This window comes from Somniosus microcephalus, chromosome 12, assembly GCF_052327205.1.
Source record: "Somniosus microcephalus isolate GS21.2 chromosome 12, FLI_Smic_1.0, whole genome shotgun sequence".
NCBI classification, from domain to species: domain Eukaryota; kingdom Metazoa; phylum Chordata; class Chondrichthyes; order Squaliformes; family Somniosidae; genus Somniosus; species Somniosus microcephalus.
Window position 1 is genome coordinate 2,590,286 of NC_140998.1, and position 26,476 is coordinate 2,616,761.

Consider the following 26,476-nt stretch of genomic DNA (forward strand, 5'->3'; position numbering starts at 1 on the left):
TTGGGAAAGATTGAAGAGGCGGGGGCTCTTTTCTCTAGAAAAGAGAAGGCGGAGGGGTGACCTGATGGAGGTCTTTAAGATTATGAATGGGTTCGATAGGGTAGATGTAGAGAAGATGTTTCCACTTGTGGGGGAGACCAGAACTGGGGGCTATAGTCATTGATAAATCCAATAGGGAATTCAGGAGAAATGTCTTTACCCAGAGAGTGCTTAGAATGTGGAACTCGCTACTACAAGGAATAGTTGAGGTGATGCATTTAAGGGGAAGCTCAATAAACACGTGAGGGAGAAAGGAATAGAAGGATATGTTGATGGGGTGAGATAAAGTAGGGTGGGAGGAGGCTCGTGTGCAGCATAAACACCAGCACAGACCTGTATGTCTGAATGGCCTGTTTCTGTGCTATAAGTACTATGTAATAGTAAAAGGTCCCAAAATTTGACACTGAGCAACATAAGGAGATATTAGGACAGGTAAGTTAGGTTTCAAGGAGTGTCTTAAAGGAGGAGCGAGAGGTGGAGAGGTTTAGGGAGGGAATTCCAGAGATTAAGGCCTCGGCAGCTAAAGGCACAGTTGCCAAAAGTGGGGTGAAGAAAATCGGGGATATGCAAGAGGCCAGAATTAGAGGAGCGCAGATATCTCGGGGAGTTGTAGGGCTGGAGGAGGGGAGAGGCCATGGAGGGATTTGAAAACAAGGATGAGAATTTTAAAATCAAGACGTTACTGGACCGGGAGCTAATGTAGGTCGGCGAGCACAGGGGTGATGAGTGAACAGGACTTGGCACGAGTTAGGATACGGGCAGCAGAGTTTTGGATGGGCTCAAGTTTATGGAGGATGCAAGATGGGAGGCCAGCCGGGGGAGTGTTGGAATAGTCAGTATGGAGGTAATAAAGGCACGGTGAGGGTTTGAGCAGCAGATAAGCTGAGGCGGAGCGGTGATGGGCGATGTTACGGAGGTGGAAGTTAGGCGGTCTTGGTGATGACGAGGATATGGCGTCGGAAGCTCAACTCGGGGTCAGATAGGACGCCAAGCTTGCGAACAGTCTGGTTCAGCCTCAGACAATGGCCAGGGAGAGGGATGGAGTCGATGGCTAGGGAACGGCGGTTTGTGGTTGGTGGCGGGGACCGAAGACAATGGCTTCAGTCTTCCCAATATTTAGTTGGAGGAAATTCCTGCTCATCCAGGACTGGATGTCGGGCAAGTAGCGTGACAAATCTGAAGCAGAGGAAGAGTTTGAGCGGGTATGGTAGCATAGTGGTTATGTTATTGGATTAGTAACCCTGAGCCCTGGATTAATGATCTGGAGATAGGGGTTCAAACCCCACCACAGGCAGCTGGGGAATTTGAATTTAATTAAATAAATCTGGAATTAAAAATTAGTAATGGTGACCATGAAACTACCACGATTGTCGTAAACCCATCTGGTTCACTAATGTCCTTTAGGGAAGGAAATCTGCCGTCCTTACCTGGTCTGGCCTATATGTGACTCCAGACCCACAACTTAACTGCCCTCTGTGGTTCAAGAAGACGGCTCACCACCACCTTCTCAAGGGCAATTAGGGATGGGCAATAAATGCTGGTCTTGCCAGCAATGCCCACATCCCCTGAACTAATAAAAAATTCTTTTTAACAGAATCCAGGTCTGGCTTCAGTCAACTGTTTCCTTTTAACCGCAGCCTCCCAAAAATTCATCTCAATGGTAGATTTTTTTTAAATTTAAAATTCCAAACTCCAAAAGCTTTTCCATAGTCAATTGCTTTAACAGGAATGAAATGAATAGGAGAGGAATTTCATAGCCAAAGTTTAACTCAGTGAAGCCCTCGTCTGTTTGATCTGAAAGGTGGGTGCTAGCCCTAATGCTTCCCATGTGCGGTAGTTTTAACTAATTTGTCAATGTTTCTATGAATCACATGTTTATAAACTAATGAAAACTACTGCACAGAGGAAAAGATCAGAGCAAGAGTCTTTTCAAACTCCTGCGGCCCATTTTCAGAAGTTCAACATTAGATTCAAATAATCAATGGGGTCAAAGGTTGTTACAACAATGACACTTGGACTGGAAAAGTCCAGCATGCTTTGTAACTGTGGCCTGATCGAACAGTTTCTAGTGACGTCCAGTGACAGGGCATTCAATGGGAAAGTAAACCTTGATTGAGATTTAAAACTGGCTGGCAGATTTCATATTGATATTGGCAATGCACCCTAAGTATATATAATAATGTTTTAAACGCTGCCACTCTCGGTTACTGAGACACAGAGCTAGTCACTCAGCATAGCTTCCTTCATGCCTCCCTACGAATAACACCACCACTTGTGACATTCTGTGAATTGCAGTGTACAAGCACAATCCTGCAAGGACCCAAATAAATCAAGACACAAAGGAAAAGCAACATACTTTAACAGCAAATATATTTGGACACCTCACCTACGAAGAGTGAGTTGTAATATGCACACTGCACAAGAATGGGGCAATGAGAGATAAACAGATTGTAGAAATCTAGAGCTTTGTCTCTCAACAGGCAGGGTGTGTGCTATTATGCAAAACAGGGTCAGGGTTTCAAAGAGGTTCCCGCTTATTTTGGGTTAGTTGAGATGTTAACTTACTTACAACATATTCGTTTCCTTTAGAGCTACAACAAGATTGACACCAGAGCAACATGACCCACCTTGTTTATATTACAAGGCAGCTGCCAAAGTCTGGCTGTGCTGTTGCAACACTATTATCAGATAAGTCCAGTACAAAATGTTGCACGTTATCGGGAATGGGATTTTAAGCAGATCAACATTGAGAGATGGAGAATTAATTCCCCAAGTTACCATTGACGTTACTATATGGGCCTTAAGCAGGCTTTCCATGGGCATCACATTGGCCTTTCTAGTTTAAGCACATAAATGAGCAATCCATTTATCATAACTTAGTCCAGAGGCCAGGGATTATCAGGGTCATTGTTCTCTGAACTTTTTAATGCGTCTATATTCTTTTTGAGGTAAAGTGACCAGACCAGAACTGGCCTCACTACTAATATGTACAATGTCAGTATAACCCGTTCTGACTTGTAGTCCAACAGCCTCTAGTACCCCAATCATAGAAACATAGAAGATAGGAGCAGGAGTAGGCCATTCGGCCCCTTGAGCCTGCTGCTAGTATTTAATGAATTGGCCTCAACTGCCTTCTGTGGTGGGGAATTCCACAGGTTCACCACTCTCTGGGTGAAGAAATTCCTCCTCATCTCTGCCCTAAATGGCTTACCCCTTATCCTTAGACTGTGACCCCTGGTTCTGGACTCCCCCGCCATCGGGAACATCCTTCCTGCATCTAGTCTGTCTAGTCCTGTTAGAATTTTATAAGTTTCAATGAGATCCCCTCTCATTCTTCTAAACTCCAGCGAGTACAAGCCCAATCGACCCAATCTCTCCTCATACGTCATTCCTGCCATCCCAGGTATCAGTCTGATAAATCTTCGCTGCACTCCTTCCATGACAAGAACATCCTTCCTCAGATAAGGCGACCAAAACTGCGCACAATACTCAAGGTGTGGACTCATCAAGGCCCTGTACAACTGCAGCAAGACATCCTTGCTCCTGTACTTGAATCCTCTCGCTATGAAGGCCAACATGCCGTTTGCCTTCTTAACCGCCTGCTGCACCTGCATGCTTACCTTCAGCGACTGGTGCACAAGGACACCCAGGTCTCGTTGCACTTCCCCTTCTCCCAATCTATTGCCGTTCAGATAATAATTTGCCTTCCTGTTTTTGCCACCGAAGTGGATAACGTCGCATTTATCCACATTATACTGCATCTGCCCAATCACCCAACCTGTCCAAATCATACTGGTATTTCTCTGCATCCTCCTCACAGCACACACGCCCACCCAGCTTTGTGTCATCTGCAAACTTGGAGATATTACATCTAGTTCCCTCGTCTAGATCATTAATATATATTGTGAATAGCTGGGGTCCTAGCTCCGATCCCTGCAGAACCCCACTAGTCACTGCCTGCCACTCGGAAAAAGACCCATTTATTCCAACTCTTTGCTTCCTGTCTGCCAACCAGTTCTCTATCCAAGTCAGTACCTTACCCCCAATCCCATGTGCTTTAACTTTGCACGCTAATCTCTTATGCGGGACCTTATCGAAAGCCTTCTGAAAGTCCAAATACACCACATCCACTGGTTCTCCCTTATCTATTCTACCAGTTACATCCTCAAAAAATTCCAGTAGATTAGTCAAGCACGATTTACCTTTTGTAAATCCATGTTGACTTTGTCCGATCCTGTCGCTGTTTTCCAAGTGCTCTGCTATTACATCTTTTATAATGGACCTTATTAATAACTGACTCACATTGGCCAGGTACCTTTAGAGTATCTTCATCGTCGCTGGGTCAAAATCCTGGAACTCCCTCCCTCACTGTGGGAATACCATCACCTCACGGGCTGCAGCGGTTCAAGAAGGCAGCTCACCACCACCTTCTCAAGGGCAATTAGGGATGGGCAATAAATGCTGGCCTTGCCAGTGATGCCCACCTCCCAGAAATGAATTTTAAAAAACCTCCCAAATCATGTTCCTTCTCTCAATATAGACCCTTTTGATTTAGTCCTAGTAAGGTTGGGTTTAGCATATTTGCACAGTTCCACTGGCCTATCTAAAATTGGACAAAGTCACTGTTGCCCATGTGTCTGTCAGCTCACTGGATCCATCTGTGACGAGGGGGATACCCCATAGAGTTTTTACTTTGCTTTGATACCTCCCACTTTCCTTGTTCTAATCATATTTGAAAGATTTGTGTTAGTCTTCCTTTGTTTAAAGCAGTTTGGCTGGGCCATCAGTGCCTGTACTTTTAATGGTGTCACTTAATGCACCTGGTGGAGGTAGGTTTAGCTTAATCCCATAATTCTCACTAACATATTTAAAATAGGATCCTGCCGTCTATGATTAGATGCAGTATAAATGTCCCATGCCTTTTCTTGATAATAAACCTCAATATAGTTACGCTGCACCAGTGGGATAATCCCTGTGCAGCCTCGAGCACTGAACTGCACATATGGACCATCATCCGACAGTTGAGTCATGTCGACCTCAGAGAGGAGACAGTGGGCTTCCCACTTGCTCAAAGAGTTTATCCAGCAATTCACTGGGAACAGTAGCAGAGTGGTTATGTCGCTGGACTAGTATTGCAGAGGCCTGGACTAATTTGCGAGACGTGAGTTCAAATCCTGACATTCAGTTAATTTAATACATTTGAAATCATGAAACTACTGTGTTGTTGTGCACTAATGTGCTGTCCTTACCCAGTCCAGCCTATATCTGACTGCAATGTGGTTGACTTTTACCTGCCCTCTGAAATGGCCTAGCAAGCCACTGCATCAAACTGCTAGGACAGCATCTCCCAAACCTGTGACCTCTACCAGGCACATGGGCACACCATCACCTCCAAGTTCTCCTCCAAGTCACAAATATATCACTGTTCCTTCATCGTCACTGGGTCAAAATCCTGGAACCACCCCCCCCCCCAACAGCACTGTGGGAGGGACCTGCAGCAGTTCAAGAAGGTGGCTCAAGGGCAATTAGGGATGGACAATAAAGGCTGGCCTTGCCAGTGATGCCCACTTCCCAGGGATAAAAAAAATCATCCATTGTAAGTCTGTGCTGAGCTGGCCAATCTCAGTCAGGACAGTGATATGGCATGACATTGCCTCAGAACCCTAGGGTTAGGGAGGGGACATCGCCATCCAGTGACTGTGTGTGGAAACATCAGCTAAGACATGAGCAGACTCCTTGTGATACTGCCATGATGGGAAAGCCTGTCAAGACTCACACATGAATAGTAAAAGTACTGGAGGCCAACTAGTGCTTGTGGACTGTATCCCAACAAATGAGTGCCTTGGAACAGGAGCGGTAGAGCAGGGTCCCTGAGATTGAGAGAAGGCCTTTGTACAGTATTGCTGATATACCATCATATGGAGGGGTCCTTGGGATTTCTAAATTCTTTATTAATCCTGATGAAAGATTATTGTAGCCCCGATTTTAACTACAGTGGGGGGTGGGGGCCTGATTTAAATGCCCCGGCACTGACTCCTGCCCAAAGCTGGTGGGAATTATGTCACCCCCGGTGGGTGGGAGTTAAAATTCATGGGGGGTCAGACCGCCACCAGGGACCCACAGAAACAGTCACCGGCAAGGTAAGTATGGATTGGGGGTGGAGGCGGGGGGCAGCAAGTTATCCTTGTGGGGTCCTCCTGGCCCACATCGCTTAGTTGGGCCTCTCTGGCCTTGATCCTTGCTGCTGCCAGCTTTCACTGATGGGTTGGAGGCTGTGAGGCTCTTAGTCGGCCCCCAGTTAAAATGGTGTGTGTGACCCGTTGATGTCACCGGGATACAACTGTGTCATTGAAACTAGGTAAGTAAAAATGGTGGGGGACAGGAAAAAGGTGCAAACCCTCCTGCCATCTTAACCCCATCTGCACCGTCCTTGCCAGCCAGGCTGGGCTCTCATTCACTCTTGTGTTACTAACCATGTGAAACTCTGTCCATAAATATGTTTTTTAACAACCAAGGCATTATATGCTGGTAATAATTAATGTAAACTGTGCATTCATTGGTAATTAGCACTTCAGAATGAGATGAGTAGGTTTCTGTTCTCTGCAGTGAATGAGGGTAATGGAACAATTTCCCACTCTGCCCACAGCTTTAGATGTTCCCTGTAGCCATGGTACAAGTTAGTTACAGTGCACAGCTCTCCTGTAGTTTGCCTCGATGGTACACTGAAGGGAATCCATCTCAACATTCTCTTCATCGGAGGATTCGAATGGTCCTGTGTAAATTCAAATTCTTCCTTGGGGTAGCAGGTCCTGTGGAGTAGGGGTGTAACACTGATTGTTCTTCCTCAGTAACCACTACCATCTCCGACCTTCATGACTCTTTACGATGCGGGCTGTGAAGACGCAGTCTGTGTAACACGCATATATTTGTCTGCTGTCATTGTGTGTTAGCATACAGTGCACTGTTCCACTGACATCACAAAGTCAAACTGATTCTGTACTTTAGGTTATTTTGATGACAGATTTCTCCTGTAACAGTGTGTGTGCCTGGTGTCTGCCTTGGGGTTACTGCTCCATCTTTAAGAAGTCATTAGTATTTATGCTTTTGACAAATGAACTTTGCGTAACTACTGCTTGAACCCTGTCAGAATAAGGCTTTGGGTGAACAATTCAGACACACACTGCAGCTGAGAACTTTGTTTGGATGGTGCAGGTGTGTGAGCATGCTGCTCCTGTAGGGAAGAGTTTACACTGCGAGCTCAGTTTGTGTTTGCTCTCACCTTGCCCATGGCCAGCCAGCGATTGTCACAGCTTTTAATCTTCAGTACTAATTCCAGGCTTCCTTCCTCTCAGCTGTCTCACTGGCTCACAGATGGAGCCGTGGCGCTGTGTTGGTGTGTGTCTGGTGGAAGGAATGAGTTGGGTAAACCATTTCCTCGTTTGGGGAACTCATCGCAGAACAAAGGCTCTCGTGGCTTTTCAGCACCGTGCTGAAATATTTCAGCTCTTCATTCAGCTGTTTGATCTCCTTCCTTAAGGCAGCATTTTCTTTCTCTAAATGTTCACTTTCCTACAAAGACAATATAGAGAAAACATTGGAGGGACGTTTCTGCAAGTTTTGATATTGCCCAGGCTACACATTATGTGACACTATCTCTGGAGTGGATACTCACAGCAGTTGTTAGTGGATGATATTTTAGGGATAAGCAGTGAGCACATGGAAAGAGTAGCATTCAGTAAGACATGAGTCTAAAACATATAAAACTAAGGCGGATAGAGGGCAAGAGCGTTTTATTATCCGGGCCAGGACTCCTGATTCTAAAACAACGGCAGCTACTTTAGCTGAGATGCTGCAGAGTTTCACAGAAAGTCCCTATCTAATGGTCCATCTTTAGCAAATGAAAAGGTCACCCACTTCTCTCCTTACTCATCACGACTGCTGACGACAGGGGGCATCAGATCAGACGATAATGGAAATTCCTGACATTTTTTGATGGAAACAGTTAAACTTTTCTCGCCTACACTCTTAATGATGCAAACTATTTAGTAAAATGTGTGCACTCACTGACTGCAGCACTACCCTTGAATAATACCATGGACCCATGGCATTGGCTTTATGCCCCTCTCGGTGGCTGCTGATTAAACATCAAAGACTGACTTATTTCATGGAGCTGACGTTATTGCATGTCCTAAATTGAAATTCTATATTCTTTTTAATGCTGTGAGATTTTGGCGACAAAACCCCTGATTATTTTAGAAATGGAGTGAGCCAGACATGGAGAGACAGAGAGTGACAGAGAAGAGAAGTCGGAGTTTTTTTGTAAAGGCCTAAATGGCTTACTGGCAAGCGGCCCTCTGATTCATTCATTTCAGAATATAGGACAGTTGTTAACTTAGCCCGTCTAACCAGCAAGCTGCAGGAAGTGTGCAGTCATCACCCGCTTACAGACCAGATTCACTGCTTCCTCTGACAGTTTCACACATGGCAACCACAGACATGTCTGACCCAACCATGACAGTGTGCTACCGTTCTCAGAGAAACACTGCTCACTCTCCTCATTTGGAACAGTCTATACCTTACACACACAACATAGACCCTCTGTGGCTGGTTAGGACCATCTGTCATGAGGTTTTTCCTGCAAAGGTCCGGCAAAAAACATGGGAACAAAGAAAGACCTTGCTGCTTGCTGAAAACTCCATGTACTTCCAGCTGAGGGCAGAGCCCATGACAGATGTGCAACAGACTGCATCAGAGTCCGGGACAAACTGCGGGAGGGACAAGTTCACAAAACTTCCATTTATGCAGCACTTGTCACAGAAAGGAACTTCTAAAAACTTCTAAAAGCTTTACAATGGCAGGAGTTGCCACAGGGAGTGGTTGAGGCAGAGATCATGGAATCTTTTCAGTGTAAATTGGATAAACATTTGAAGCAGCTGAACATACCGGGCTGTATTGAAGCGAGTGGGGCAGTGGGATGATCATACTGGGCTGTATTGGAGCGACTGGGGCAGTGGGATGATCATACCAGGCTGTATTGAAGCGAGTGGGGCAGTGGGATGATCATACCGGGCTGTATTGAAGCCAATGGGGCAGTGGGATGATCATACCGGGCTGTATTGAAGCGAGTGGGGCAGTGGGATGATCATACCGGGCTGTATTGAAGCCAATGGGGCAGTGGGATGATCATACTGGGCTGTATTGAAGCGAGTGGGGCAGTGGGATGATCATACCGGGCTGTATTGGAGCGACTGGGGCAGTGGGATGATCATACCAGGCTGTATTGAAGCGAGTGGGGCAGTGGGATGATCATACCGGGCTGTATTGAAGCGAGTGGGGCAGTGGGATGATCATACCGGGCTGTATTGAAGCGAGTGGGGCAGTGGGATGATCATACCAGGCTGTATTGAAGCGAGTGGGGCAGTGGGATGATCATACCGGGCTGTATTGGAGCGACTGGGGCAGTGGGATGATCATACCGGGCTGTATTGGAGCGACTGGGGCAGTGGGATGATCATACCAGGCTGTATTACAGTGAGTGGGGCAGGGGATGATCATACCGGGCTGTATTGAAGCCAATGGGGCAGTGGGATGATCATACCAGGCTGTATTGCAGCGAGTGGGGCAGTGGGATGATCATACCGGGCTGTATTGCAGCGAGTGGGGCAGTGGGATGATCATACCGGGCTGTATTGCAGCGAGTGGGGCAGTGGGATGATCATACCGGGCTGTATTGCAGCGAGTGGGGCAGTGGGATGATCATACCGGGCTGTATTGCAGCGAGTGGGGCAGTGGGACAATCATACCGGGCTGTATTGCAGCGAGTGGGGCAGTGGGATGATCATACCGGGCTGTATTGAAGCGAGTGGATCAGTGGGATGATCATACTGGGCTGTATTGAAGCGAGTGGATCAGTGGGATGATCATACTGGGCTGTATTGAAGCGAGTGGATCAGTGGGATGATCATACCGGGCTGTATTACAGTGAGTGGGGCAGGGGATGATCATACCGGGCTGTATTACAGTGAGTGGGGCAGGGGATGATCATACCGGGCTGTATTGCAGCGAGTGGGGCAGTGGGATGAGTTTTGTAAAGCGCAGGCACAGACTTGATGGGCTGAATGGCTTCCTTCTGTGCTGTAAACATCTATGGCTCAATGGACTAAAATTTTGGGCCCAGAGTACAATATAGTAAGGGATAGAGTGGGTATGAGAGAGTACAATATAGTAAGGGATTGATAGGTATAAGAGACAGAATACGGTGTAGTAAGTCAGGGTTCTAAGGGTGAGCACAAATTAGTGATATGGGATGACATGGTTCTCGACCCATCCGCCAATAGGAACCGTTTCTCTCTATCTACTCTGTCTAGACCCCTCATGATTTTGAACACCTCGATCAGATCTCCTCTCTGTGCCTCTATTTATGAAGCCCAGGATCCCGTATGCTTTTTTAACTGCTTTCTCAACCTGCCTTGTCACCTTCAATGATTTGTGCCCATATACCCCCAGGTCTCTCTGTTCATGCACCCCCTTTATAATTGTACCCTTTAGTTTATATTGCCTCTCCTCGTTCTTCCTACCAAAATGTATCACTTCACACTTTTCTGCGTTAAATTTCATCTGCCACGTGTCCGCCCATTTCACCAGCCTGTCTATGTCTTCTTGAAGTCTATCACTCTCCTCCTCACTGTTCACTATACTGCCAAGTTTTGTGTCATCTGCAAATTTTGAAATTGTGCCCTGAACACCCAAGTCTAAGTCATTAATATATATCAAGAAAAGCAGTGGTCCTAGTACCGACCCCTGGGGAACACCACTGTATACCTTCCTCCAGTCCGAAAAACAACCGTTCACCACTACTCTCTGTTTCCTGTCACTTGGCCAATTCCGTATCCCTGCTGCCACTGTCCCTTTTATTCCATGGGCTTCAACTTTGCTGGCAAGCCTATTATGTGGCACTTTATCAAACACCTTTTGGAAATCCACGTACACCACGTCAATCTCATTGCCCTCATCAACCCTCTCTGTTACCTCATCAAAAAACTCAATCAAGTTAGTTAAACACGATTTGCGTTTAACAAATCCATGCTGGCTTTCCTTAGTTAATCCATACTTGTCCAAGTGACTGTTAATTTTGTCCTGGATTATCATTTCTAAAAGCTTCCCCACTACCGAGGTTAAACTGACTGGCCTGTAGTTGCTGGGTTTATCTTTACACCCTTTTTTGAACAAGGGTGTAACATTCGCAATTCTCTTGTCCTCTGGCACCAGCCCCGTATCCAAGGAGGATTGGAAGATTATGGCCAGTACCTCCGCGAATTCCACCTTTACTTCTCTAAGCATCCTTGAATGCATCCCATCCGGTCCTGGTAACTTATCTATTTGGCACATTTAAGTACAGCCAGCCTTTCTAGTACCTCCTCCTTATCAATTTTTAGCCCATCCAGTATCTCAGAGCAGTGGGAGTCTTTCAGAAAGGAAAGAGATGAGTACAAGACCAACATGTTCCCGTAAAGGTCAAGGGTGGGACCAACAAGTCCAGGGAACCCTGGATGTCAAGGGATATACAAGAATGGATTAGGAAAAAAAGGGAGGCTTTTGGCAGATACAAAGGACTAAAAACAGTGGAAGCCCTAGAGGAGTATAGAAAGTGCAGGGGGGTACTTAAAAAAGAAATTAGGAGAGCGAAGAGGGGGCATGAAAAAACACTGGCGGGCAAAATAAAGGAAAATCCCAAGGTATTTTATAAATATATTAAGGGCAAGAGGATAACCAGGGAAAGAGTAGGGCCCATTAGGGACCAAAGTGGCAATCTGTGTGCAGAGCCGAAAGATGTAGGTGAGGTTTTAAATGAATATTTTGCATCCGTGTTCACTATGGAGAAGGACGATGTAGGCATAGAAATCAGGCAGGGGGGTTGTGATATACTTGAACAAATTAGTATTGAGAGGGAGGAGGTACTAGCAGTTTTAGCGGGCTTAAAAGTGGATAAACTCCCAGGCCCAGACAAGATGTATCCCAGGCTGCTGTGTGAGGCAAGGGAAGAGATTGCAGGGGCTCTGACACAAATTTTCAGAACCTCTCTGGCCACAGGGGAGGTGCCAGAGGACTGGAGGACAGCTAACGTATACCATTATTCAAGAAGGGTAGTAGGGATAAACCAGGGAATTACAGGCCAGTGAGCCTAACATCAGTGGTAGGGAAATTATTGGAAAAAGTTCTGAGGGACAGAATTAGTCTTCACTTGGAGAGGCAAGGATTAATCAAGAATAGTCAGCAAGGCTTTGTCAGGGGAGATCATGTCTAACCAATTTGGTTGAATTTTTCGAGGGGGTGACTAGGTGTGTGGATGAGGGTAGTGCAGTTGATGTAGTCTACATGGACTTCAGTAAGGCTTTTGACAAAGTCCCGCATGGAAGACTGGTCAAGAAGGTAAGAGCCCATGAGATCCAGGACAATTTGGCACATTGGATCCAAAATTGGCTTAGTGGCAGGAGGCAGAGGGTGATGGTCGAAGGTTGTTTTTGTGACTGGAAGCCTGTGTCCAGTGGGATCGGTACTGGGTCCTTTGCTGTTTGTAGTGTACATTAATGATTTCGATATGAAAGTAGGAAGTATGATCAGTAAGTTCGCAGATGACACAAAAATTGGTGGAGTGGTAAATAGCGAGGAGGGAAGCCTCAGGCTACAGGACGATATAGATGGGTTGGTTAGATGGGCAGAACAGTGGCAAATGGAATTTAACCCTGAAAAGTGAGGTGATGCATTTTCACAGAATCACAGAAACCCCACAGTGCAGATAGAGGCCATTTTGGCCCATCGAGCCTGCACCGACACATATCCCACCCGATCCCCGTAACCCCTACACCAACACATATCCCACCCTATCCCCGTAACCCCACGTATTTAATCCCCCTAACACTAAGGGTCAATTTATCATGGCCAATCAACCTAACTCGCACATCTTTGGACTGTGGGAGGAAACCGGAGCACCCGGAGGAAACCCACGCAAACACGGGGAGAATGTGCAAACTCCACACAGACAGTCGCCCGAGGCTGGATTTGAACCCGGGTCCCTGGCGCTGTGAGGCAACAGTGCTAACCACTATGCCACCGTGCTGCCTTTTGAGAGGACTAACAAGGCAAGGGAATGCACAATGAATGGTAGGACCCTAGGAAGGACAGAGGATCAGAGGGACCTTGGTGTGTATGTACATAGATCCCTGAAGGCAGCAGGACAGGTAGATAAGGTGGTTAAAAAAGCATATGGGATACTTGCCTTCATTAGTCGAGGCATAGAATATAAGAGCAGGGAGGTTATGATGGAGCTGTACCAAACGCCAGTTAGGCCACAGCTGGAATACTGTGTGCAGTTCTGGTCGCCACACTATAGGAAGGATGTGATTGCATTGGAGAGGGTGCAGAGGAGATTCACCAGGATGTTACCTGGGCTGGAGTGTTTCAGCTATGAAGAGAGACTGGACAGGCTGGGGTTGTTTTCCTTAGAGCAGAGAAGGCTGAGGGGGACTTGATTGAGGTGTACAAAATTATGAGGGGCCTAGATAGGGTAGATAGAAAGGAACTTTTCCCCTTAGTAGAGGGGTCAATAACCAGGGGGCATAGTTTCAAGGTAAGGGGCAGGAGGTTTAGAGGGGATTTGAGGAAAAAATTTTCACCCAGAGGGTGGTTGGAATCTGGAACTCACTGCCTGAAAGGGTGGTAGAGGCAGGAACCCTCACAACATTCAAGGAGCATTTAGATGAGCACTTGACACGTCATAGCATACAAGGCTACGGACCAAGTGCTGGAAAATGGGATTAGAATAGACAGGGCTTGATGGCCGGCGCGGACACAATGGGCCGAAGGGCCTCTTTCTGTGCTGTATAACTCTATGACTCAATCTATGACTCAACTGCAGTACCTCCTCTTTCACTATGACTTTGGCAGCATCTTCTTCCTTGGTCAAGACAGATGCAGAGTACTCATTTAGCACCTCAGCCATGGCCTCTGCCTCCTTTTTGGTCCCTAATTGACTCCACCCCTCCTCTTACTACCCGTTTATTATTTATATGCCTATAGAAGACTTTTGGATTCCCTTTTATATTAGCTGCCAATCTATTACCATACTTTCTCTTTGTCCCTCTTATATCCTTTTTCACTTCTCCTCTGAACTTTCTCTATTCAGCCTGGCTCTCACTTGTATTCTCGACTTGACATCTGTCATATGCCCCCTTTTTCTGCTTCATCTTACTCTCGATCTCTTTTGTCATCCAGGGACCTCTGATTTTAGTTGCCCGACCTTTCCCCCTCATGTGAATGCACCTCGAGTACCCGAAACATCTCCTCTTTAAAGGCAGCCCATTGTTCGATGACAGTTTTGCCTGCCAATCTTTGATTCCAATTTACCCGGGCCAGATCCATTCTCAACCCACTGAAATTGGCCTTCCTCTAATTAAGTGTCAGGCTACCTATCCGACATCCAGTCTTAGATGAGCCACAGTTTCCTCCAGCTAATCATTGGGAACATCAAAGCCAGCATCTTCAGCTCTTGCTACACACTCTGTATCCTTGCCGTTGATTCCATCCTCCGACCTGGCCACTCTCAGCCTGAACCAGACTATGTGCAACCTTGGCCCTGAGCTGAGCATCCTCTCCATCACAAAGACCGGCTACTTTCATCTCTGTAACATCATTCACTTTCGTCCCTTTACCAGCCACACTCTTGCTCTCTTGATTCAGGAATTGTGCAGTTAGATTGGAAATTTACTGATGGGTGGGAGAGAGAAACCAGGTAACTACAGGCCTATCACTTACTGCCCCTCCGAAAGTGTAGCACTCCCTCAGTACTGCCTCACCGACAGTGCAGCACTCCCTCAGTACTGCCCCTCCGACAGTGCAGCGCTCCCTCAGTACTGCCCCTCCGACAGTGCAGCACTCCCTCAGTACTGCCCCTTCGACAGTGAAGCACTCCCTTAGTACTGCCCCTCCGACAGTGCAGCACTCCCTCAGTACTGCCCCCCTGAAAGTGCAGCACTCCCTCAGTACTGCCCCCCTGAAAGTGCAGCACTCCCTCAGTACTGCCCCTCCGACAGTGCCGCACTCCCTCAGTAATGTCCCTCTGACAATGCGGCACTCCCTCAGTTATGCCCCTCTGACAGTGCAGCACTCCCTCAGTATTGCCCCTCCGACAGTGCAGCACTGCTTCAGTACTGCCTCTCCAACAGTGCAGCGCTCCCTTAGTACTGCCTCATCTAAAGTGCAGCACTCCTTCAGTACTGCCTCCCCGACAGTGCACCGCTCCCTCAGTACTGCCTCTCCAACAGTGCAGCGCTCCCTCAGTACTGCCCCTCCGACAGTGCAGCACTCCCTCAGTACTGCCCCTCCGACAGTGCAGCATTCCATCAGTAATGCCCCTCTGACAGTGCAGCACTCCTAAAATACAGCCCCTCCGACAGTGCAGCACTCCCTCAGTACTGCCCCTCCGACAGTGCAGCACTCCCTCAGTACTGCCCCTCCGACAGTGCAGCATTCCATCAGTAATGCCCCTCTGACAGTGCAGCACTCCTAAAATACAGCCCCTCCGACAGTGCAGCACTCCCTCAGTACTGCCTCTCCGACAGTGCAGCGCTCCCTCAGTACTGCCCCTCCGACAGTGCAGCACTGCTTCAGTACTGCCTCTCCAACAGTGCAGCGCTCCCTCAGTACTGCCCCTCCGACAGTGCAGCACTCCTTCAGTATTGCCCCCCTGACAGTGCAGCACTCCTTCAGTTCTGCCCCTCAGACAGTGCAGCACTGCTTCAGTACTGCCCCTCCGACAGTGCAGCACTCCCTCAGTAATGTCCCTCTGACAGTGCAGCACTCCCTCAGTAATGCCCCTCTGACAATGCGGCACTCCCTCAGTTATGACCCTCTGACAGTGCAGCACTCCCTCAGTACTGCCCCTCAGACAGTGCAGCACTCCCTTAGTACTACCATTCCGACAGTGCAGCACTCCCTCAGTTATGACCCTCTGACAGTACATCACTCCCTCAGTACTGCCCCTCAGACAGTGCAGCACTCCCTTAGTACTGCCCCTCAGACAGTGCAGCGCTCCCTCAGTACTGCCCCTCCGACAGTGCAGCACTGCTTCAGTACTGCCTCTCCGACAGTGCAGCACTCCCTCAGTACTGCCCCTCCGACAGTGCTGCACTCACTCAGTACTGCCCCTCAGACAGTGCAGCGCTCCCTCAGTACTGCCCCTCCGACAGTGCAGCACTGCTTCAGTACTGCCTCTCCGACAGTGCAGCGCTCCCTCAGTACTGCCCCATCTAAAGTGCAGCACTCCTTCAGTACTGCCTCTCCAACGGTGCAGCACTCCTCTACTGAGTCACTGAGTGACCCGGCCGGGTGTGTTACTGATTCACTGAGTGACCCGGCCGGGCGTGTTACTGTGTCACTGAGTGACCCGGCCGGGCGTGTTACTGAGTCACTGAGTGACCCGGCCGGGCGTGTTACTGAGTCACTGAGTGACCCGGCCGGGCGTGTTACTGAGTCACTGAGTGACCCGGCCGGGCGTGTTACTGAGTCACTGAGTGACCCGGCCGGGCGTGTTACTGACTCACTGAGTGACCCGGCCGGGCGTGTTACTGCGTCACTGAGTGACCCGGCCGGGCGTGTTACTGAGTCACTGAGTGACCCGGCCGGGCGTGTTACTGAGTCACTGAGTGACCCGGCCGGGCGTGTTACTGAGTCACTGAGTGACCCGGCCGGGCGTGTTACTGAGTCACTGAGTGACCCGGCCGGGCGTGTTACTGAGTTACTGAGTGACCCTCCGACAGTGCCGCACTCCTTCAGTACTGCCCCTCCGACAGTGCAGCGCTCCCTCAGTACTACCCCTCCGACAGTGCTGCACTCCTTCAGTACTGTCTCTCCGACAGTGCAGCACTCCCTCAGTACTGCCCCTTCAACGGAGTAGCACTCCCTCAATACTGCCCCTCCGACAGTGCAGCACTCCCTCAGTAATGCCCCTCTGGCAGTGCAGCGCTCCCTCAGTATTGCCTCTCCGACAGTGCAGCGCTCCCTCAGTACTGCCCCTCCGACAGTGCAGCACTACTTCAGTATTGCCCCTCCGACAGTGCTGCACTCCTTCAGTACTGTCTCTCCGACAGTGCAGCACTCCCTCGGTATTGCCTCTCCAACAGTGCAGCGCTCCCTCAGTACTGCCCCTCCGACAGTGCAGCACTCCTTCAGTATTGCCCCTCCGACAGTGCTGCACTCCTTCAGTACTGTCTCTCTGACAGTGCAGCACTCCTAAAATACTGCCCTTCCGACAGTGCAGCACTCCCTCAGTATTGCCTCTCCGACAGTGCAGTGCTCCCTCAGTAATACCACTCTCACAGTGCGGCACTCCCTCAGTACTGTCCTCTGACAGTGCAGCACTCACTCAGTACTGCTCCTCCGACAGTGCAGCAGTCCCTCAGTAATGCCCCTCTGACAGTGTAGCACTCCCTCAGTACTGCCCTTCCGACAGAGCAGCATTCCCTCTGTACTACCCCTCTGACAGTGCAGCACTCCCTCAGTACTGCCCCTCCGACAATGCAGCACTCCTTCAGTACTGCCCCTCCGACACTACAGCGCTCCCTCAGTACTGCCCCTCTGACAGTGCAGCGCTCCCTCAGCACTGCCCCGCTAACATTTCCGCACTCTCACAGTACTGCCCCTCCGACAGTGCAGCACTCCCTCAGTTACTGCCTCTCTGACAGTGCAGCGCTCGCTCAGTACTGCCCCTCCGACAGTGCAGCACAAAGGCCTTCGACACTGTCAACCGTGAGGGATTATGGAGTGTCCTCCTCAAATTCGGCTGCCCTCAAAAGTTTGTCAGTATCCTCTGCCTGCTTCACGACGACATGCAAGCCGTGATCCTGACCAACGGTTCCACCACAGACCCAATTCACGTATGAACCGGGGTCAAGCAAGGCTGTGTCATCGCATCAACGCTCTTCTCGATCTTCCTTGCTGCAATGCTCCATCTCACCCTCAGTAAGCTCCCCACTGGAGTGGAGCTAATTTACAGAACAAACGGGAAACTGTTCAACCTCCGTCGCCTCCAGTCCAGATCCAAGGTCGTCCCATCCTCTGTCGTCGAATTACAGTATGCAGACGATGCTTACGTCAGCGCTCACTCAGAGGTCGAACTCCAAACCATCGTTAACACCTTCACCGAAGCGTACAAGAGCATGGGCCTTACACTAAACATCCGTAAGGCAAAGGTCCTCTACTAACCTGCCCCCGCCACACAGTACTGCCCCCCGATGATCAAAATCCATGACAAGGCCTTGGACAACGTGGACCACTTTCCATACCTCGGGAGCCTACTGTCAACAAGGGCAGACGTCGACGACGAAGTCCAACACCGCCTTCAGTGTGCCAGTGCAGCCTTCGGTCGCCTGAGGAAGAGAGTGTTTGAAGACCAGGACCTCAAACCCGGCACCAAGCTCATGGTCTACAGAGCAGCAGTGATACCCGCCCTCCTGTATGCCTCAGAGACATGGGCCATGTACAGCAGGCACCTCAAAGCACTGGAGAGGTACCACCAACACTGCCTCCGCAAGATCCTGCAAATCCATTGGCAGGATAGGCGCACCAACGTCAGTGTTCTCGCTCAGGCCAACATCCCCAGCATCGAAGCTTTGACCACGCTCAATCAGCTCCGATGGACGGGTCACATCGTCCGCATGTCCGATACAAGACTCCCAAAACAAGCGCTCTACTCGGAGTTCCGGCACGGCAAGAGAGCTCCAGGTGGGCAGAGGAAACGCTTCAAGGACACCCTCAAAGTTTCCTTGAAAAAGTGTAACATCCCCACCGACACCTGGGAAGCCCTGGCCCAAGACCGCACAAAGTGGAGGAGAAGCATCCGGGAAGGCGCCGAACATCTCAAATCTCTTCGCCGTTAGCAAGCAGAAGCCAAGTGCAGGCAGCGCAAGGAGCGCACGTCAACCCAAGCACTCCACCCACCCGCCCCTTCAACCACCGTCTGCCCCATCTGTGACAGAGACTGTAGGTCCTGCATTGGACTCATCAGTCACCTGAGAACTCATTTTTAATGTGGAAGAAAATCATCCTCGGTTCCGAGGGACTGCCTAAGAAGAAGAAGACTCCTTCAGTACTGCCCCTCTGACAGTGTAGCGCTCCCTCATTACTGCTCCTCTGAGAGTGCGGCGCTCCCTCAGTAATGCCCCTCTGACAGTGCAGCACTCCCCCAGTACTGCCCCTCCGACAGTGCAGCTCTCCCTCAGTATTGCCCCTCTGACAGTGCAGCGCTCCCTCAGTACTGCCCCTCTGACAGTGCAGCACTCTCTCAGTAGTGCCCCTCTGACAGAGCACCACTCCCTCAGTACTGCCCCTCTGACAGTGCTGCACTCCCTCTGTTACTGCCCCTCCGACAGTGCAGCACTCCCTCAGTACTGCCCCTCCGACAGTGCAGCACGACCTCAGCACTAACCTCCGACAGTGCAGCACTCCTTCAGTACTGCCCCTCCAACAGTGCAGCGCTCCCTCAGTACTGCCCCTCCGACAGTGCAGCACTCCCTCCATACTGCCCCTACGACAGTGCAGTGCTCCCTCAGTACTGCCTCTCCGACAGTGCAGCACTCCCTCAGTACTGCCCCTCCGACAGTGCGGCGCTCCCTCAGTACTGCCCCTCTGACAGTGCAGCGCTCCCTCGGTATTGCCCCTCCGACAGTGCAGCACTCCCTCAGTACTGCCCCTCCGACAGTGCAGCGCTCCCTCAGTACTGCCCCTCCGACAGTGCAGCGCTCCCTCAGTATTGCTCCTCCGACAGTGCAGCGCTCCCTCAGTACTGCTCCTCCGACAGTGCAGCGCTCCCTCAGTACTGCCCCTCCGACAGTGCAGCGCTCCCTCAGTACTGCCCCTCCGACAGTGCTGCGCTCCCTCAGTACTGACCCTCCGACAGTGCAGCGCTCCCTCAGTACTGTCCCTCCGACAGTGCAGCACTCCCTCAGTACTGCCCCTCCGACAGTGCAGCACTCCCTCAGTATTGCCCCTCCGACAGTGCAGCGCTCCCTCAGTACTGCACTATAATAAAGTGTAGTCAGCATGGATTTCAAAAGGGAAGTTCGTGCTTGACGAACCGTATTGAATTCTTTGAAAAAGTAACAAAAGTGTAGAAAAAGCTAATGCAGGAGACGTAATAAATTTGGATTTTCCAAAGGCCTTTGATAACGTACCACATGACTAAGATCAGAGCATGTGGAGTCGGGACAAGTAGCAGAGTGGTTAGCAAGCTGGGTAAAAAAGTAAACAGAGTGTCGGGGTTAAAGATAGATCCTCAGACTGGCTAATGGTGGGAAGTGGTGTTCCACAGGGATCGCTGCTGGGACCACTCTTGTTCACCATTTACATAAACAATTTGGACATGGGAATCTGATGTCCAATTTCAAAATTTGTGGATGACACCAAATTGGGGGGTGTAGTTCATACAGAGGAGGACTGTGACAAACTGCAGGATCATAAGAACATAAGAAATAGGAGTTGGAGTAGGCCATTTGGCCCTTCGAGCTTGCTCCACCATTCAATAAGATTGACATGAATCAGTCATTCATGAAAGAAAGACTTATGAAATAATACTGAGCAGCCTGCTGGTAGCGCTGTCCAGGGAGAGTATAAATACTCGGGCACGGGCCCAGCTTGCGCGGGACATTCTTAACAGGAACTAGTGAAGGACACAACTAGACCTCCATGTTGTAAAACAGTTGATTAAAGCTTTGTTTAACGCTTAGACCAAGTGCCTAGTAGTTTTCTTACGTCAAAGATCATGGCTGATCTTCTACCTCAACTCCACCTTCACCTTCCCGCACTATCCCTGTGGTGTATGTAACCGTTCCACCTTTAAGAGAACTATTTTAAGAGATGCACTACTTTACCTTGGCTGCTGTATACTGTAATACCGGTGGTGACCACACCGGTATATAAGTGCTGTGTAATGATTTATTGGGCAGTTCAGCCTGACCTCTGACTAGTAAAGACCTGTTGAATTTACTCTTGTGGTCTGTGTGCAGTGATTCTTATTAACAATAACTAGAACACACAGACTTAACAATCCCCATATTCCTTGAGTCCCTTCGTATCCAAAAATCTATCGATCTCTGTCTTGAATATACTCAACGACTGAGCCTCCACAGCCCTCTGGGGTAGAGAATTCCAAAGATTCACCACCCTCTGAGTGAAGAAATTTCTCCTCATCTCAGTCCTAAATGGCAGACTCCTTATTCTGAGACGGTGACCCCTGGTTCTAGACTCCCCAGCCAGGGGAAACATCCTCCCTGCATCTACCCTGTCAAGCTCCTTAAGAATTTTATACGTTTCAATGAGATCACCTTTCATTCTTCTAAACTGTAGGGAATATAGGCCAAGTCTACTCAATCTCTCCTCATAGGACAATCCCCCCAGGAATCAGTCTAGTGAACCTTCATTAGGTAAGGAGACCAAAAGGAAGACATTAATAAACTTGCAGAATGGGTGTGTAATTGGCAACTGAACTTCAATATAGATAAGTGTGATGTGGTGCCTTCTGGTGAGAAGAATAAGGAGGCCACATACTCCTTGTCTAAGTGGGGCAGAGAAGCAGAGGGATCTGAGGGTACAGATGCACAAATCTCTAAAAGTAGCAACACAGGTTAATAAGGCTATAAAATAGCAAACAAAGTACTGGCGTTCATTTCTAGAGAGAGAGAATTGAAAAGTGAAGAAGTTATGTTAAACTTTTAGAGAACCTCAGTTACACCACACTTGGAATACTGTGAACAGTTCTGGACTCCATATTATAAAAAGGACATCGAGGCACTGGAGAAGGTGCAAAAAAGATTTACTAGAATGATACCAGAACTGAGAGGTTGGAACTATCAGGAAAGATTGAACAGGCGGGGGCTCTTTTCTCTAGAAAAGAGAAGGCTGAGGGGTGACCTGATCGAGGTCTTTAAAATTATGAAAGGGGTTGATAGGGTATTCGTAGAGATGTATCCACTTGTGGGCGAGACCAGAACCAGGGACCATAAATACAAGACAGTCACTAATAAATCCAATAGGGAATTCAGGAGAAACTTCTTTATCCAGAGAGTGGTGAGAATGTGGAACTCGCTGCCACAGGGAGTGGTTGAGGCGAATAGCAGAGATACATTTAAGGGGAAGCTGGATAAACACACGAGGGAGAAAGGAATAGACGGTTATGCTGATGGGGTGAGATGAAGAGGGGTGGGAGGAGGCTGGTGTGGAGCAGAAACACCGACACGGAGCAGTGGGGCCGAATGGCCTGTTTCTGGGCTGTGAGCACTGTGTGATACGTTTTTCCACCTCTCCCTTCACCCTGACCCTGAAGCAGCTGCTGATTTTGGTATCTGTTACTGTGCCCCTCCCTGTTGCTTTGCTACTTTACCCTGGCCTGGTGTCTGAGTCTGTCCCTTTCACTCGGCTCCCTTACCTGATGTAGTGTGTCTGCTTTTCGAGTCTGTCTCTGCCGACTCTTCTTAGCTGCAAGGCGATTTTTTTCCCTCCTCATGACTTTCTTTGTCTCCTCAAAGTTTTCCTAGAAATAAGTGAGAGTACGGTTTGTTTTTAGATAAATGGAGATATAGAATGTGTGCAGCACTGTATAGATTCAAATTGTATACAACATTGTATCGTGTACAGAAGGGTATACTAGGTGAACAGTCGTGTTTAGAAGCTGTATATAATATTGTATTCCATCTACCCAATGCTGTTGCAGTCAGTGGCTCTTATCTGTTGCTGTCTACTTTATTACACTGGCTCGGCTCCCTCTGTGAGTTAAATGCCAATCTGCCCTGATGTTGTGACCAGTTTAAATTTAGCCTACTGCAGTCATGTGAATCAGCGGCAGCGTGACAGAGCTGATTAACCGTGCGAGCACTGGATATCTTTCACACTGCACCGCACGTCCCCAGCACTGTCACAGCAGTCTTTACATTATATACTTTCAATAATATTTCAAAATAAAATGATAAATTAGAAATTTCAACACATTATTACCATTTTTAAGTAGGTCAATATCTGCCTGTTACTATTAGTGTGCAACTAAAGTGAGAATCTTTGATACATAATCCTGACTGGCAGGATAGAAATCACACACCAAACCAATCACTCCAGTGCAGTTGTTGGATTACAGCTTTGTCCAGCAGCTTGGGCCCTTTCTTCTACATTAAAGGCTCTATACCAATGCAAGTTGTTGTTATTGTTGCCTTTATCCAAAAACCCTGGTCTCCCATTCTCTCAACAACTACCACTGACAATCAGTGTCCAACTTCATTTCAAAGGATTCCAGTAATCAGAACGAATCCAGAGATGCTTGAAGGAGGTAACAATTGATAAAATCTGGATCACATTTACAAGCCTCTGCACTTGATATTTTCTGAGCTCGTCCCTCATGGGAGGAAGCCATTCAGCCCCTCGAGCCTGTTCCACCAGTCAATCAGATCCTGGCTGATCGGGACCTCAACTCCATTTGCCTGACTTTGCTCCATTCCCTTGACACCCTGACCTAAAAAAAAATCTATCAACCTTAGTCTGGAAAATTACAATTGACCCCCAGGATCCACAGCCTTTTGGAGGCGACCCTTTGTGTGAAAAAGTGCTTCCTGGTTTCATTAGTGAACACCCGAGCTCTAACTGTAAGGTTATGCCCCTTTGGATTTCCCCACCAGGGGAAATCGTTTTTCCATATCGACCCTATCAATTCTGTTAATCATTTTAAACACCTCGATTAGATCAGCCTCAACCTTTTAAACTCAGGAGAATACAGCCCGACTTTATGCAACCTGTCCTCATAATTTAACCCTAAAGAACTTCCAAATGAGATCCAATGAAGGAGCACACGGAAGAAGGTTCAGAAATTAGGTTCACATAGAGTAACTGCAAATGCAGAATGACATTTCAAAATATTTGAACACGTTTTATCTTTCTCCTCCACTCGATGAAGGACATCCTTATAAAAAAGAGAAATAAAGAATGAACTCATGTTTACATAGCGCGTTAACGATTCAGATCAGAGAATTCAATGTTTTCCGCTTGTTACACATTGCTTCACAATGATACAGTGTTCCAGGCTTACAGATAGGGAGATCAACCTCTACACTGTCCCATCAAACACTCCCAGGGCAGGTACAGCACGGGTTAGATACAGAGTAAAGCTACCTCTACACTGTCCCATCAAACACTCCCAGGGCAGGTACAGCACGGGTTAGATACAGAGTAAAGCTCCCTCTACACTGTCCCATCAAACACTCCCAGGGCAGGTACAGCATGGGTTAGATACAGAGTAAAGCTCCCTCTACACTGTCCCATCAAACACTCCCAGGGCAGGTACAGCACGGGTTAGATACAGAGTAAAGCTCCCTCTACACTGTCCCATCAAACACTCCCAGGGCAGGTACAGCATGGGTTAGATACAGAGTAAAACTCCCTCTACACTGTCCCATCAAACACTCCCAGGGCAGGTACAGCACGGGTTAGATACAGAGTAAAGCTCCCTCTACACTGTCCCATCAAACACTCCCAGGGCAGGTACAGCACGGGTTAGATACAGAGTAAAGCTCCCTCCACACTGTCCCATCAAACACTCCCAGAGCAGGTACAGCACGGGTTAGATACAGAGTAAAGCTCCCTCTACACTGTCCCATCAAACACTCCCAGGGCAGGTACAGCATGGGTTAGATACAGAGTAAAGCTCCCTCTACACTGTCCCATCAAACACTCCCAGGGCAGGTACAGCATGGGTTAGATACAGAGTAAAGCTTCCTGTACACTGTCCCATCAAACACTCCCAGGGCAGGTACAGCACGGGTTAGATACCGAGTAAGCTCTGTAATGTGCCTTGATTTATGCAGCCCTTACCATCTATCTATTGTGATTACAACTCAATTCCTCCAGAATTAAATGTCTGTTGCCCACCTTGGCATTTTGTCAATTGCTGAAGATGAACTCCAAAGCAGCGAAGAGGTGCATTCGTGAGCTTGTATAATCACTGACTTTTAATAGCACAAAATGTGCAGCAGTGAAAGTGGAAAGGAGAGCATTGAAAACGCACCAAAGTGGGTTTGCGTAATGCTGCATTACAGTAACATGTACCACAGAATTGTACTGCTAGAAAGGTGAGCTGCACCAAGAGCGTATCTCTGGGTATACAGTGTGAGGGTTGAATTGTGTCTCTAGCACAGCACTGCCTGATCCCAGTGTGTCTCCTTACACTTGTAAGGAAATCCTTGAGAGTTTGTTGTATGAGGACACACTAGCAGCGAATAACAGGCTGGGAGTGCAGTGGTCATTTTTAAACCTGCTAGCTTGTGAACAGAACAGTGAATTCTTTTTATATTTTAAAGTTAATGCAGTAGTTAATTTAGAAGCATCCATTTTACTGACACTACCAGACAAATAAAAACCAATACTTCCTAACAACAATTCAGACAAAAACAATTGAAAGCTGGAATCAATGATGTTCTGCAGAATTGGACTCCCTCTCCTCATAAGAACTGGCAATGCAGAGGTTAAAAGTATGTGAAAAGGGAGAGAACTCCAACTCAACTCTTTACCTGAAGAGAATGTCACCATCAGTCACGACCGTGACAAACCTCTAAAAAACCTTCAACCAAATTAGAACAAAGCCCTTCAGTTCGAATTCCATCTGTGAGGAAATGGTCTCTGGCTCCGATAAAACATGCGGCTATTTCCCTTTAGAACATTGAACGTTTACAATAAATCTTGTGTAAACGTTATAAGCCAAAGAATGACAGACTCCACAAAGCAGAAAGATTCCAGCTTCAAACCGCAACCTGTGATGAGTGAACCGATTTCAGCTGGGCCAACAAATGGAGGGCCGCAGTGATCCAGGCTCACAGAACGGGAATCAAACCAAGTCCCCACTCTCCCCACTCCCAGTCACTGTTGCTGACAGGACTGGCCTGGCTGCGATCTGTCTTGTCATCGAGTAACCAATTAGCACAGCCTAGCTTCACGCACGCAGAATAGCAACCTGGCTGTGGTAGCGAGGGGTGATCAGGAGCCTAGGAACCTGTCGCCCAGCAAAAGTCATCAACTTCAGGAAAGGAAAGGAGAAAATTGGAAAAAAAGGAAAGAGAATAGGCCAAGTACAGTCTCTCAGTGTCAAGAATTTAAATTTAATAAGAGGTTGAGAAAGATTGAGCACTGCATTTACTAATTCAGTTTCTAACACTATTTCTGCCTTGCCTTATATCCATGTTTTATATACAATGCAATATCTGCTACTTGGCAGTTTCTGCTCCCTCTCTAGTTTAATTGTACCTGTTTACCACTGGATGGCTGATATCTGCTGTAGTTGCTGTCACTACTGTCAGAGTCCTGAGCCATGCCTCTCGGAGCAGTCCTTCACGCGCTCTCTCTGCCTCTCACTGCC

General features: G+C 48.3%; 1 protein-coding gene across 1 annotated transcript; it reads right to left on the minus strand.

The window, feature by feature from the left end:
* Window positions 1–2,392: 2,392 nt before the first annotated feature.
* Window positions 2,393–26,476, minus strand: batf (basic leucine zipper transcription factor, ATF-like). The gene is made up of 3 exons (XM_086002528.1): window positions 26,365–26,476; window positions 22,514–22,618; window positions 2,393–7,608 (listed from the first exon to the last, which is right to left on the minus strand). Exons 1-3 carry the CDS (start codon window positions 26,428–26,430, stop codon window positions 7,405–7,407), a joined length of 375 nt encoding a protein of 124 aa, XP_085858654.1. The 5' UTR covers window positions 26,431–26,476; the 3' UTR covers window positions 2,393–7,404.

What these genes read in the sequence shown, in the direction of transcription:
- batf (XM_086002528.1), bottom strand. Translation starts at nt 26,430, where the DNA reads ATGGCTCAGGACTCTGACAGTAGTGACAGCAACTACAGCAGATATCAG. An exon ending in AGCCATCCAGTGGTAAACAG is followed by an intron (nt 22,619 to 26,364) that starts GTACAATTAAAC and finishes ACTTATTTCTAG; the next exon opens with GAAAACTTTGAGGAGACAAA. An exon ending in AAGCAGACACACTACATCAG is followed by an intron (nt 7,609 to 22,513) that starts GTAAGGGAGCCG and finishes TTGTCTTTGTAG; the next exon opens with GAAAGTGAACATTTAGAGAA.